At 39.4% G+C, this 13,976-nt stretch overlaps 1 protein-coding gene across 5 annotated transcripts in view; it reads left to right on the forward strand.

The window, feature by feature from the left end:
• Positions 1 to 13,976, forward strand: part of eps8l3 (EPS8 signaling adaptor L3) — a 116,838-nt gene that overhangs the window by 96,233 nt on the left and 6,629 nt on the right. For 3 of the 5 annotated variants that reach the window (XM_062978398.1, XM_062978399.1, XM_062978401.1), the window contains 11 exons: positions 2,745 to 2,809; positions 3,249 to 3,313; positions 3,832 to 3,990; positions 4,240 to 4,389; positions 5,425 to 5,492; positions 6,131 to 6,288; positions 7,144 to 7,232; positions 8,270 to 8,387; positions 9,557 to 9,621; positions 11,248 to 11,322; positions 13,413 to 13,561. In XM_062978398.1, coding sequence (XP_062834468.1) covers positions 2,745 to 2,809; positions 3,249 to 3,313; positions 3,832 to 3,990; positions 4,240 to 4,389; positions 5,425 to 5,492; positions 6,131 to 6,288; positions 7,144 to 7,232; positions 8,270 to 8,387; positions 9,557 to 9,621; positions 11,248 to 11,322; positions 13,413 to 13,561 — 1,161 coding nt within the window. Of the gene's footprint in view, positions 1 to 883; positions 942 to 2,744; positions 2,810 to 3,248; positions 3,314 to 3,831; positions 3,991 to 4,239; positions 4,390 to 5,424; positions 5,493 to 6,130; positions 6,289 to 7,143; positions 7,233 to 8,269; positions 8,388 to 9,556; positions 9,622 to 11,247; positions 11,323 to 13,412; positions 13,562 to 13,976 lie in introns of all 5 variants that reach the window. The other 2 variants (XM_008109556.3, XM_062978400.1) reach the window with 1 other exon arrangement.

Genomic DNA, 13,976 nt, shown 5'->3' on the forward strand with positions numbered 1-13,976 from the left:
ACATTGACTAGAAAAATGCGTTGGATAATCCAGAACGTTGGATAAGCGAGTGTTGGATAAATGAGACTCTACTGTAGTACCAAACCATCAAAATCCATCGGGGTCTAAAATGGCCCAGCAGCACAAATTCCTATCTATGGTTCCTGCAATAACACAGGCCAGTAAATAAAATACAGTGTAATGCAGATTTATTTATTTATTATGTCAGAAGCTAAATGAGGGTACAGTTATCATGTATTTAAAAATACAAAGTTTAAAACTTTGCATTATACTAAATGTCCTTTAACCAGAAGCTGGCCACTTAAGAGTGCCTCTGATGTCACTGTGAGAAGGTCCACCATTGTGCATGTGGCAGGGTTCAGGCTGCATTGTAGTAAGTGGTCTGTGGTTTGCTGTTCTCCACACTTGCATGTCATGGACTCCACTTTGTAGCCTCATTTCTGAAGATTTGCTCTGCACCTCGTGGTGTTAGAGTGCAGTCTGTACAGTACCTTCCAAGTCGGCCAGTCTTTTGTGTGCCCGGGGGGTGGGGTGGGGGGCAGGAATCTCTCCTCCAGTATTAGCCATGGATTGAGGTTTTAGCCTGACACTTTTGGACTCTCGGTTGCTGAGGTATTCCTGCGAGTACTGTATCTCTGTAGATCTTAAAAAGCTGTTTCTGGATTTAAGGCATTGGCGTGCTGGCTGATATACGAACAGAGGATGGGCCGGAGATGTCACTGCCTCTCCAGCCCTTCCAAATTGTGTAATGCAGATACCACAGTCTTATATCATACCCATCTACTTCTCTTATACTGTGCTTTTGCTCTTTTTCACTAATATCTCTTAAACATTGAACTAAACTCTCATGAACATCTAGCTTGAATTTTAATATTATCTATAGGACCTGAACTCAAGAAGATGGCAAATCGTTTTGGCCATAGGGATGACGTTTATTACAGGTAAGTCCATGTAGTTCTAAGGAGCCATCTGATTATTGCAGAGGATGCTACGTGATACAATAAACTGTTTTTCAGATTGTAGCCTTCTTTGAGTGTGGCCTCTTTCTTTTTCAAATGATTTTGATCCTGTCAACACCAGGTCTTTGATTACTTATCCTGGATTTTTCTCATACCCTGGCATTTACTTTAGAGAGACTCATTCTGTCAGAATAATACATAAGCATGCTTGTAGAATTTTTCATTCTCAGATTAAGGCCTTGTACCATTTTTAAAGCAAATGGAAAAGATGCATAAGACACAAGATTGGAGCTGTGGTCACAACAGGCATTTCATTTAAAACAGCACTATTTGTTGCACTAAATGAATGTGCTTTGCAGTTAATTATGACTTACACAATATGCAATCTGAACTTCATCTTTGAATGAAAAGAAGAATGCTCTTACAGGCTAGTAGGACTGTTCTATTTTACCTGAGGGTAAGTTTTCTCTGAGTCTAACAATAGAGGCAACTGAGACATTAATCAAAGACATTGAAATATATGTTTTTGTAGTAAGAGTCATCTGTCAAAGTCGAGTTATGCCTGAAAAAGTTTAACACCCAGTGATTTGGCTGCCACATACATCTGTTACTGCTGAGTATCAGATTCAAATAGCTGGTGCTTAACTATGGCATTCACCTAGCTGGTGATGCCATTGCCTACTGATCGAATCATGCTATCTGTGCATGACAAAAGTAAAAAAAGAACTTCAAAGACATAGAGAGATTTTACAGATTCTACTTATGTCCCATGAAAGTTTGAATAGTTTATATTTTTCGTGCTAAAATTAGTTTATCATAGAATTATAGAGGTGCAAGAGACCACAAAGGCCATCCAGCCTAAACCCATTCTTCCATGCAGGAATAGAATCCTAGAATCATAGAATTCTAGAGTTGGAGGAGACCTCATGGGCCATCCAGTCCACCCCCTGCCAAGAAGCAGGAAATCACATTCAAAGCAACTCCATCCAGCCTCTGCTTAAAAGCCTCCAAAAAAGGATATTCCTCCATGCTCTGAGGCAGCATATTCTAGTCGAAGAGCTCTTATCGTCAGGAAGTTCTTCCAGATGTTGAGGTGGAGCCTCTTTTCCTGTAGTTTGAACCCATTGCTCTGTCTTACTCTCTGGAGCAGAAGAAAACAAACTTGCTCCTGCTTCATTAGGGCATCCTTTCAAATATTTAAACATGGTAGTCATGCCACCTATTAACCTTTTCTTCTCTTGCCTTAACATATCCAACTCACTAATATGCTTCTTGTAGGAGTTTCTTACAAACCATCTCACATTTTAATCCTTACAATAGCCTGTGAGGTATGTTAAGAAGTGTGATGGCAACTGTAGATCAGTTTCATTTTATGAGACTCCCAACTGAGTGGAGATTGAGTAAAAGGTATAATAGTTAGGTCCAAGAGTTCCATCTTACACAATCCACCCCATTGCTGATATTGTTTCAAAAACCTGGAGTTAGACTGAGAAAAATAGAACAGGTGTAGTTCAAGACAGTAGTTGTGATCAGTATGCGGTACAGCTCAGGACATCTGCATGAAGAGATAATAGAATTTAAAGTGAAAAAATAATTTCTCAGGAACTTGAAAAGTTATTGTTTTGGACCACACTCCCAATAATCCTACAGTCAGCATGGACTGTAATCATGATGGTTGAAGTATAAGTCCAAAACAATAATTTTTCCCTAGGTTTGAAAATTTGTAGAAATATTTCAAAAACTAGGAGGCATGTCAGACTGATGTATCTATTTGCATTTTCACAGTGAAAATGAAAGCAGCTTCAAGAGAACCAACAGCATGTCCAGGCCAAGTGGAAAGTCCATATACCGTAAGGCCAATCTTTTTCCTCTTCTTTTGTTCCATGTTTCCAGTGTTTCTGATTTATCAAACTGTAATTTCATCATCTTACAGTTTTCATCAGTGTTGTTGCTGTTCTTTGCTTAGAATTTTCATCCAGGGAGGAGGAGATGTGGAGCGGGTCAATCTACACTGTAATATAATGTAGTTTGAAGCGTTATATGTATAGACTTATATAATGCAGTTAACTACATTGAATTGAATTATTTGAGTCTACACCAACCATACAATGCAGTTTCAAATCTAGAACAAACTTGAATATGACTACTTTTGGATATTAAATTAGAAAAGATCTCATACCTCAAGCAAAGTCTATGATATTTGAACATACATGCAATTCTTTCCATATAATGCATCTGACAATGTCAGATTGCTTTCTTTATGCCACACCTTTTATTTTGTTCTCACAGGTCAGCGGAAGAATTACACTGAAGCTGTGCTAAAGCAGCAACATGAATGCCAACACCGGGTGGAGGTAGGAGATATTTGACAGAGCACACCATGCTTCATTCCATTGTGTCTAATTTCAGTAAATGTGTGTTTACAAACCATGGGGCAGAAGCAAATATATATCAAAAATAAATATATCCTTAATTCATAATCCATTCAATTAAATTGGATCCAACAACTTAACAAATCCAGCAGTTAATCAGCTGAGGTTTTTGTTGACTAACTGATCAGATCAATTAAATTTTAATTACTGATAATCTTACAATTTAATGGATAAGCTACCAAAGAAGTGGGCTGTGTATGTTCAATTTCTGGATTGTCCAATCTATCTGTTGCAAAATTTCAGAGGTGCAGCACTAAAAAGGCCTCCGTTTTCTTTGGAAGGAAGGCATTTAGGAACCATGCATCATTTTAAAAGGTGCTGGTGCTGCCAGAGTTTAATACATCCCAGTACAATTCTACACAATGCTTCTTGATTCATGGGAACTCTGTATGTGCTCAGACTACCTATGATGACAATTGCACACTCACTTCTGTCTTCAGCACCTTCTCACTAGTTACCTCGATGACAAAGACATCAGGAGCGCAGAGAACTGTGTTGACCGACTGAAGATGATGGATGCCCAAGGCCAGGTGTGGGGACAAGGCATGTTTTTGCAGGTGAAGGACCAGAAGTTGCTGCTGACAGACATTGAGGCAGAGGTGAGCAGAACTCATTTGTCCAACTTTGCACACAGACCATTTGGGCTAATGAGGCAACAAGCTATTGACGCTCAGTTGGGCACTTATTTCCATTGTAGGAAATCTAGGACTACTGGTTCTACATTTCTAATCAGATTACACAAAGATTTAGAACTGGGTGTGTTGGTATTTTGGACTAAAATGCCAAGAATATAGACAGTTCCAACATAACTATCCTGACCTCCTGCTGATTTCTTCCTTCACCTGCAGGAAGAACTGGACAGCTACTCCTTGGATTGGATCCAGGATTGTGCCTGCTTCCTTGGTAGCTGCAACTACAACTCCATCTTGGCCATCACCGTGAAAGAACCAAATTTGCGCAGGACTAGTATCCTGCTCTTTCAGTGTGAAGAGATTGGAGTGAGCATTTCTAGGATTTAGAGTGGGAGATGGGGAAAATATTTTTTTAGGAAGTGGGTGGAGGGGAGTATTTTCTGGTACTCTTTCTTCCAAGCACTAATCAGACTTAACCTTGTCCAGCCCTTTCTTAGTTTCCTAATTTATTTATTTATTTAACTTATATCCCGCCTTTCTTCCAACATGAACTCCAAGGCAACATACAACATTTTCAATGCTCTCTCTCTCTCTCTCTCTCTATCTATCTATCTATCTATCTATATATATATATATATATATATACACACACACATATATACATACACACACACACACACACATTAAAATGCAATTAAACTAATTTTTACTTAAAATCTATTGGTTATAAACACCATTAAAATATGCTTAAAACATAATTTAAAAACATATTACATTCACTATGAAAAGCCTTATTTGCCACGACACACTAAAACCAAAAAGCTTCCTTAAATAAAATGGTGTGGCCTGCTTGTGGGGGGACAGCAAAGAAATTGCCAATTGGATGCCCAAAAAGGCAAGATTGGGAGTGTTTGGGTCTTTATATATTTATTTTTGTATATTTTATAAATCTCAGAAGACTGGAGATGGAGTTACTGTGCCATTTCAGAACTAAATTCAATGTTAATCCCTATTAAGTTAGACCCACTGAAATCAATGAAACTTCTTGTGATTATGTTCATTTCAATTAGTCTACTGTAGTTGGAACTAATATTGGATTTAGCCCTCAACTGGTAGAATGTGATAGAATTGTTTGAACACATGGGTAGATTCTGCATAGCCAAGAGCTCAGCAAACTTCTGTCACAAGATGGCAAAAATATTCCTAAGGGGTTGAGATCTGTCCAAGTCAAAACACTCCTTCCTATTGCTATTGTGTCAGGAACTGAAAATGTGGCATCAGCACTTTTGGTTACCCCTGAAGTAAGGAATACAAGAAATTCTTTGCAGAGATGCTATAGTAAATTTGAGTGAACCGAACTGAAAAGTTATAGTTCTCCTACAGTTCTACCTTCCTGTCTAGGCTGAGCTGCTGAAAACTAAACTGGAGAAGATAATTGAGGAATCACGTCAGAACCATGACATGCTCAGGTAACAACAGAATTTGGGATCCACAGTGTTGAGATTTAAATCCTTCTCCACGTCATATCCACTAGATTGCAAATCTTAAACTTAAGGTCCATGGAAATTTAGCATGGACTGCAAACACACAAAAATAGATTATTCTTTTTCTGTCTATCACTTGGGGCCTAGCATAGAGATGGAAAACATGCTGACCTCTATATGTTATTACACTGCAGTTCCCATCATCTTTTACCTTTACTTATACTGGCTAGGGCTGAAAAGAGATGCAGTTCAATATCTGGAGAAGTACATTTTCTGCCACATGGAAAATCACGGGTTGTAGAATTCCCCCTTTGCTTGAAATATATGCTTATTACCTTTTGGACTTCAAATCCCCAAATCCATACCTAATATGGTCACTTGTCACATGGTTATTTTGGGAATGTAGTCCAAAAAGTACGTTCCTATGCTTTGGTATTGTACATATGATGTCTTTTTCTTTCAAATGTAATATTAATTTAACTAAACTCACCAGAAGTGGTTCCACCATAGCCATGCTCTTCCCACAACATGGTAAAAATTAGAACTGGATTATTTGGAACTGTGTCTTCTCTCCACATCCAAAATTCCTTTCTTAATGCACTATTTATTAATTCCTTTTCCAGAAGCAACCTGGAAAACATATTGTATCAGCGGAACCAACCATCATTTAATGGCAAAGCTCCGAGGATTCCCTATCCGACTTCCCCAGCAGAAGCACATTCCCAGAGGCAGGAACAACATCCTTGGAAAGATAACTCATTCTACGCGGACCACAATACTGGTGACTACAAACTCTCCTGTGTAATAACAGACCATACTAGTGCCTCCTAGCATGCAAATACATCAGGAAATGGGTTGCTGGCTTCTTGATAGCAACATAAGCAAGCTTATGTTGTGTTGTGCATACAAAGTATTTTTATTGGGCAATGTGACGCAGCCATAGCCTACTGATGGGGATAGAACCAAAAGTTCACATGTGGAACTATTGTTTATGGGGATACACATAAACATACATGGAAACGCACAGCTGTTCTTCATATATTGCATTACAGTGGTAGTCAGTAAGGGATGCTAGCAGAGCCAGTCCAACAATGAGGTGAATTAAGCGGTCGCTTTGAGCGCAAAACATACTGGGGCGCAATCTCGACTGCTTTTTCTGTTGATTTGTTGTAAAACATGATGTTTTGGTGCTTAATTTGTAAAATCTTAATGTAATTTGATGTTTAATATGCTTTTCCTTAATCCCTCCTTATTATCCAACATTTTCACTTATCCAATGCTTTTATTTTTCAGTGATTGGTTTGGGGGGGGGGGGGGCAAAATTCTGTTTGCCTACACTTGAAAAATACCTAGGGCTGGCTCTGGATGCTAGTGCAGTGTAACTCCACCAAGAATAATTCATGCTATGCTCCAGTGATTCAGGATCTTGACCTATATTTCCCAAAACAAAAAATTGGTGGCAGCATTTCTTGAAAAATCATGGTAAACCTACAACGTGATAGGGGTGCATTCTGAGAGTTGCAGTCAAAAACTGGATCAGAACTAAATGGGTATTAGGCCTGGTCAGGATATCTGGATAGGAATCACTTGCTTGTGGTTCATCCATTGTTGATCTGGGTGTCTGATCATTTTGCAGGAGCCAATGGACATCAGAAGCAGAAAGATGAGAGAGCATGGGAAGATCCTTGGTCTCCTCTGATGATGCAGGACATCGACAGAAATGCTGTAAGAATAGTGGATCATTTCCTGGATAGCAGCTTCTACTATTCGTCAAACAAGATCTCTTTCTACAGTAATATGTCTAGCCTGTGAGAACCTGGAATGCAGGAGACAGCCATTTCAATAAAGTAAAACAGAAGAATTGTATGATCTAGGACCAAGAAGCACAGGGAAGAATTGCCACTGCATTTGAGTCACCAGATTGCATCCTGTGTTGCTCAAAGTAGCTCATCCTTTGAGACCATAAGGGTGGGACAGCTCTGTAACTCATTTGCATGGACCCTAGAGCTCTTTAAAAGGTGGAAAGAGCTCTACTACAATAGCAATTTTTGTACCTGCTTGTATTAAACAGTTTTAATTGATCAGTCTGACAGAGGTGCAACTGCACACAGCTCTTAGAGTAGATCTGCTCTGTAGAATTAATGTAATTTGATGCCACTTTAATTGCTATGACTCAATCCTATGGAAACGTCTGTGGTTTGATGATACATCAGCATCTTTTGGTAGAGAAGGCTAAAGACCTTGTAAAATTCCAAGTCCCATGATTTCATAGGAATAAACCATAACACTTAAATTATGTCAAACTGCATTAATTCTACAGTGTGGATAAAACCTTAGTATAATTTTTCCTGATAACATCATGGTGGGAGGACTTAGCACTACCTAATCTAGTTTTAGGAAAGGGTTACTACCCACTCAATCCTGGGGCCTATGCTGACTTGGGGAGGTATCAGAGAACCAAATTGAAAATTTCAATGAGCTGCAGATGGAGAAGACCTGTAAGGACTGCTGCAAAACTAGATTAAAACAGGCTGGGGTTTTAATAGGTCAAGTTAAAGAGGTCAGTAACATTTGCCTCTCTCTAAAATGCTGTCTCTCTAGTGAATCATTTCAAGAAGTAATAGGACCAGCATGAAACAGCCCTACATGTTAGTTTCTGCATGCTGTTTGTAAGAATGCAATGTTCCAAAATTCTTTTAAGAACACTATTTAACAAGAGACTATAGGTGCACATCCTATTATTATTCTCCCCCTGACCATAGGAGATTCTCAACCATGTCTTGAATGATATTGAAATCTTTGCGGAGAAGCTGAAAAAGTCAAGTGGCTCCCTGAAAGATAAGAAAAAGTTGAAGAAAAAGAAAAATGAAATGAACAAAGGTGAGTAAGAATGGTAAAGAAGGTATCATGAGTTCCCAATTTTTTTTCTGTGTCAGGAGCAACTTGAGAAATTGCAAATCACTTCTGGTGTGAGAAAATTGACTGTCTGCAAGGACATTGTCCAGGGTACGCCCAGATGTTTGATGTTTTAGGGTTTTAGGATGTTTTACCATCCTTTTGGGAGGCTTCTCTCATGTCCCTGCGTGGAGCTAATGCTGATAGAGGGAGCTCATCTGCACTCTCCCCGGGTTGGATTGAAACCGGCAGCCTTCAGATCAGCAACCCAGCCCTCAAGTCATCAGTCCTGCCTGCACAAGGGTTTAATCTACTGTGCCACCGCGGACTCCTAGTTCTCAAAATGAACCCTTCAGAAAAACATCCTCCACTCAACACAAAGGAAGTTGAATGAAGAAGCAATGTAGCAAAATATATAGCAGAAAATGTGCACAATGTAGTCATTCAATAACAGGCAGTGTACTCTTGATCAAGGCGTCCATGAAGTCCTGGAAGTTGTGTAAGCAACCTGCTGTAACTCATTTTGTCATGGGAAAGAGCTGCCTTCTCTTTATAGTATCATTAACCTGTTGCTGGGTTACTTACTTTCTTATCTTTCTTATCTACACTTTATAACACTAATGATTTCTGATTGCACTAGCTAGAAGGTGAAAAGGTGGAAAGGCCTTTTTTGTATGAAACAGGTACATCTAGACAGGCCCAAAAACTGTGGCCTGTCTCAGTTTTATCGGAGGTATTAATTAGTTACCCCATTAGATCCTGGCCTTCCTGAAAGGCTGATTTCCCTTTTTGTGGAGTACACTGTAAACACTGCACTTTGTTGCTAAGAGATTTGTGTAAATGGGTGGTGTTCTGAAACCTTTTACTGTTGCCAAACCTTTCGTGACCCCATCACTGAGCAAAGGGGACTCTATTAGGGGTTGGGATCCACAGTTTAGGAAGCAGTGTTCTAGATGATTCTATAGTATGCTCCCTGCAGAAGTTACCATATAGAGGCATTGATATAATGTTTCTTGTGGTTCTATAAATAGTGTTATGGATTTGTCCAGAATGCCTCTGAATACATTGGGGCTCTCTTGCCTATAGCATTACTTTTGTTTCATGTTCTGGAATGGGCAGCTGACCAATGTCTCATTATCTTATTGGTTCTACAGCATTGCCCCCAAAGCCTGAATTTGAAGACTGTTTCCAGAAGATAAAGTATAGTTTCAATTTTCTGGTAAGTCTCTTGACCACCTGTGTGACCTTGCAAAGTTGACTGCATCTCTTAGGAGAAAGCTTTCCTCTCCATCTTCATAGCATTGAACATCTAGAGCAGCAGCACAAAGACATCCATTGTTTCAAGCTGCTGCTCCTGTTTTTTGCCAATGGATTTATTTTGTAAATGTTTTTTTTCCTTCCAAGAATGTAGGAAAAGGGATGTGTAGACAAAGAAAAAGGTGCATAAAATCTATCTGTATGCTAAATGCTATACGAAAACAAAAAGAGATGTTCATTTTATGGTACCGTATACCACTTTTCCCCAAGTTTTTCAAACAAAAATTATCTCGCAAAGCAAGTTGTGGCAATTAACATTCAACACACAATGCTGCTGGCAAATGTTGTCCATAAATGACACAGTTTTTTTCTTTTAGACCAATCACTGAAACGCCAAACAAAATGAGAGGCTATTCTTGTAATTAGCAATGGGTGGATAGATTTTTGAAACTAAATGGCAGGCGTGGAAGAACTGGCCGAAGCTGGGACTCTTGTTTAAGGAATAAATAAGCTTTTTACCCTTTGCTCCTATTTTGATCTGGATCAAAGCCACCTGTACCTCCTATTAGCACTGGATGAAAATAATGGCATTAATGCCAATAGAGCAGTGGTTCTCAACCTGTGGCCCCCAGATGTTTTGGCCTTCAACTCCCAGAAATCCTAACAGCTGGTATACTGGCTGGGATTTCTGGGAGTTGTAGGCCAAAACACCTGGGGACCCACAGATTGAGAACCACTGCAATAGAAGCATTTTCCTCCATGCAAATAGGAAAAAGTTCAGGCTGGATCCAGAATGTAACAAGAGTGCAAAATTCAAGTATTTCTGCTCCTCTTAAAGATAAGATAAAGGAAACAATTTCAGAAAGAGACAACTGAGGAGAAAGGTCACTTTCAGAACAATCTGATGAGTTAGTAATGTATATTTCTATCTAGCTGCAGCTTTGCTGGAAAAGAGCAGATACAATATGCAATAATCCTATGGTCTAACATTCTCCAAAAATGGGTTGTCCTCAAAAATATTTTGGAAAGCAGCCCCTATCAGCCCTAACTAATATGACCAAAGGAATTGTGAAAGCTTAAGTCCAAAATACTGGTACCTACGATAGATAACAGAAAAACCTCTCTATGATTGCAACCATAACTAATGACTTCTGGGACTTGGTCAGAACCAGAGTTAGAGGATGGTAATTTGGAGGACTACCAGTCTCATCATCTCCCACCTATCATGGCCAGGGTCTTTTGTTTCTGTTGCAGGGCCATCACTAAATAACATCTGAGCAAAGCACAGAGCTCTTGGCGTTTAAATAGTTAACCAAACAAGGGTCCCCATGCATTAAACAATAGAGTGGATTCTGGTTAGCTGAATTACATTTGCTTCAATAGTCCGAGGAGGAACAGGGTAGTGGGAGTTGGGGGCATGTCCCCTTACTCAGGGACTGACAAAAACGTACATCACCTTTGGCTCAAAGTTCAGCAATACAAACATGGGGCTGTCATATGGTCTGCTTCCCTCACCCTTGAGCCTGTCCATTAATTAATTCTGAAATTTCAGGATGATGAAGGGTTCTGTTCTCGTTTGTTTCTGCAGGGGAAGCTGGAACCAACCATGAATCAACCCAGTGCTCCAGAGCTGGTTCAGCTCATCTTTTCAACTTTATCAGCTGTGAGTATTGCAGCCAGCAAGGCCTCCTGATCACCTCTAGTAATCCTTTCCCATTAAGTACCCTTTCATAGTTAGATAATGGAGCGTACCAAAGAATTTCAAAAGAAAATTGGGATGTGCTTTATATACTATTTGTTGTATAGAACATAAAAAGTAATGAAAGAAATGAGTGTGCCACAGTACTTGATTCTCCTGTACTCAGTACAAAAGGATACTGTTAGGAAAGAATACCAAGAAATTGTATGATTTCCAATTGCAAGGGGATTAGGCAAGGCTGCACTTTACCACCCTATCTGTTTATCTTGATTACTGAAAATATCACATGTAAAACAGGAATGAGGCAAGAAAATGGGAGGAAGGAAATCAGCTATCCAAAACATAGAGATAATATATTATGAACAAAAAATAGCAAAGACCTGGAGAGGACTTTGAAGAAAGTCAAGGAACAAAGAGCAAAGGCAGGTTTACAAAAGAAAATTAAGAAAATACAAATAGTGACTTTAGACAATGCACATAACTTTAACACAGAGAAATAGTTGAAGATTTACCATACTTTGGCTCTCTCATAAACCCAAATAGAAATCAGAAAAAGATTATGACTTTGGAGGTAAATTATGAAGGGACTAGCCAAGATCCTGAAATACAAAGATATATATGTCATCACATTCTCTATTTCTATGTATAATTGTGAAAGCTAGAAAGTGAAGAAGGCTAGTAGGAAGAAAATCAATTCATTTGAGATGTAGTGCTAGAGATGAATTCTGTGGTTACCGTGAAATGCTAAAAAAAAAAAAAAAAAGCGGGTCCTAGAGCAAATCAAGCCTGAACTACCTCTAGAAGCCAAGATTACTAAATTAAGGCTGTTGTACTTTAGATATATTATGAAAAGCTAGAACTCTGTAAAAAAAAAAAAAGATAATGCGTGGTAAAGTGGAGGACAGTGGGAAAAGAGGAAGACACCATTTCAGATGGATAGACTCAATCAGGGAAGCAATGGCCCTGAATCTGTAGGACTTGCACAGGGCTGTTGGGCATCGGGTGACCTGCAGGCTTCTCATTCATTGTGTTGCATAAGGCGAAGTCAACTTGAAGGCAGCAAACAGCACAACAAAATTGTACAAATTTTGTTTGTACTACAACTCAATTGCCTAAATCATATTTAGTCCCAACTGACATAGCTATAGTAAATCAGTAGTAACTTATAGGAATTTTGATTCAGTGTTCTCTTCTTGTTAGGACTATCAGTAGGAGTTAAGAGCCGAATCCTCCAGCAACATCAGCTAGAGAAATATGAGAGCAGTAGTCATGCCAGCCACATGACCTTGTCTACGGACAATGCTGGCTATTCGGCTTAAAAATTGAGATGAGCACCACCCCCAGAGTCAGACACGGCTGGACTTAATGTCAAGGGAAAACCTTTACCTTTACCTAGTTGAAAAAAACTTCCTCTCAGAGAAGGAGAGGTCAATGTGTCTCCTAGACATTTTGACCCAGCACAGAAAAATCCTTTTGATCAAATTTCTTAAATCTGGGACCGAGAACTCCTGAGTTTCACTCCCAATTTGTTTGACATCACCTGGCACTGCTGCTGGCCCACTTTCTGCATAGATGAAATGGAAAGAGCCAGTGTACTGAAGGGGAGCTGCAAAGAAACTCCTAAAGACATCTTTAGAAAGAGGCAGAACAGAGATGTTACCTCTAGTGGTAGCTTTTAGTCATCTCTATAGGCAGGCAGTGACCTTATAAATCGGCAAATATAAACAGTACTCTCCAGATGCATTTCTGTTTGACCTAGGCATTTTTCACTTTACTGTGGCTGCCATGCCTCCCTCCTGTGGAATCCTGGGATTTGTAGTTTAAAATTGAGGCACTAGAGTTCTTTGACAAAACTTTCTAAATACAACTACAATCCTCAGAATTGCATAAAATGGAGCCATGGAAGTTAAAGTGTGATCCGAGTGCTTGAAATGTATCATATAAAAGAGACCCTATATTGCAAACAGAGATTAACTGCCCCTATAGGCCCAAGTATAGCAGATGAGAAAAGCATAAAGAGGCTTTTATTAATTGCGTATGCTGTTGTTATGTAGATTTTGTCCAATTGTCCCTGGGGAAATCTGGCCTCAACAGTAGTCTCGCCTCTGCTGAATGCTGCAGGTATTGACCTGCTCAGGCGCACCCTGAATTATGATGAACAGCTTATTTGGAAAAATTTGGGACCTGCTTGGAATCTAACCAGGTAAGGGTGATAACTCAGAGAGAAGACAGCATGTACAAGCTGAATTTGATGTCTGATCAGAATAAATTGTTGTACAGGCTACTTAGATACCTTGTGAAAACAGCAAGCTTGATGACCTAATTTGAGATACTTTTGGGACATCTGTGAGTCTGGGTTAGCCCAAGATATTCTGCTGCTTGAAGCAAAGAATTAGATGCTGCTCTCTCCCTATACCATGTACAAAATCCAAATGGACTGGTAATTGAATCTTTCTTCAACACCATCATCAGGAAACCATCTTCCATCATACCAGAAAATAACAGTAGCTTAGGAAACTGAGGGTAAGCAATGTGGCATACTGATCAATCCTGTGACACCATACTCCAGCCTCAGTCCACCTAATGTTAGAATCAACACTGATGTGAAGTCATTGCTA

The sequence above is a fragment of the Anolis carolinensis genome, chromosome 4, assembly GCF_035594765.1.
Source record: "Anolis carolinensis isolate JA03-04 chromosome 4, rAnoCar3.1.pri, whole genome shotgun sequence".
NCBI classification, from domain to species: Eukaryota; Metazoa; Chordata; class Lepidosauria; order Squamata; family Dactyloidae; genus Anolis; species Anolis carolinensis.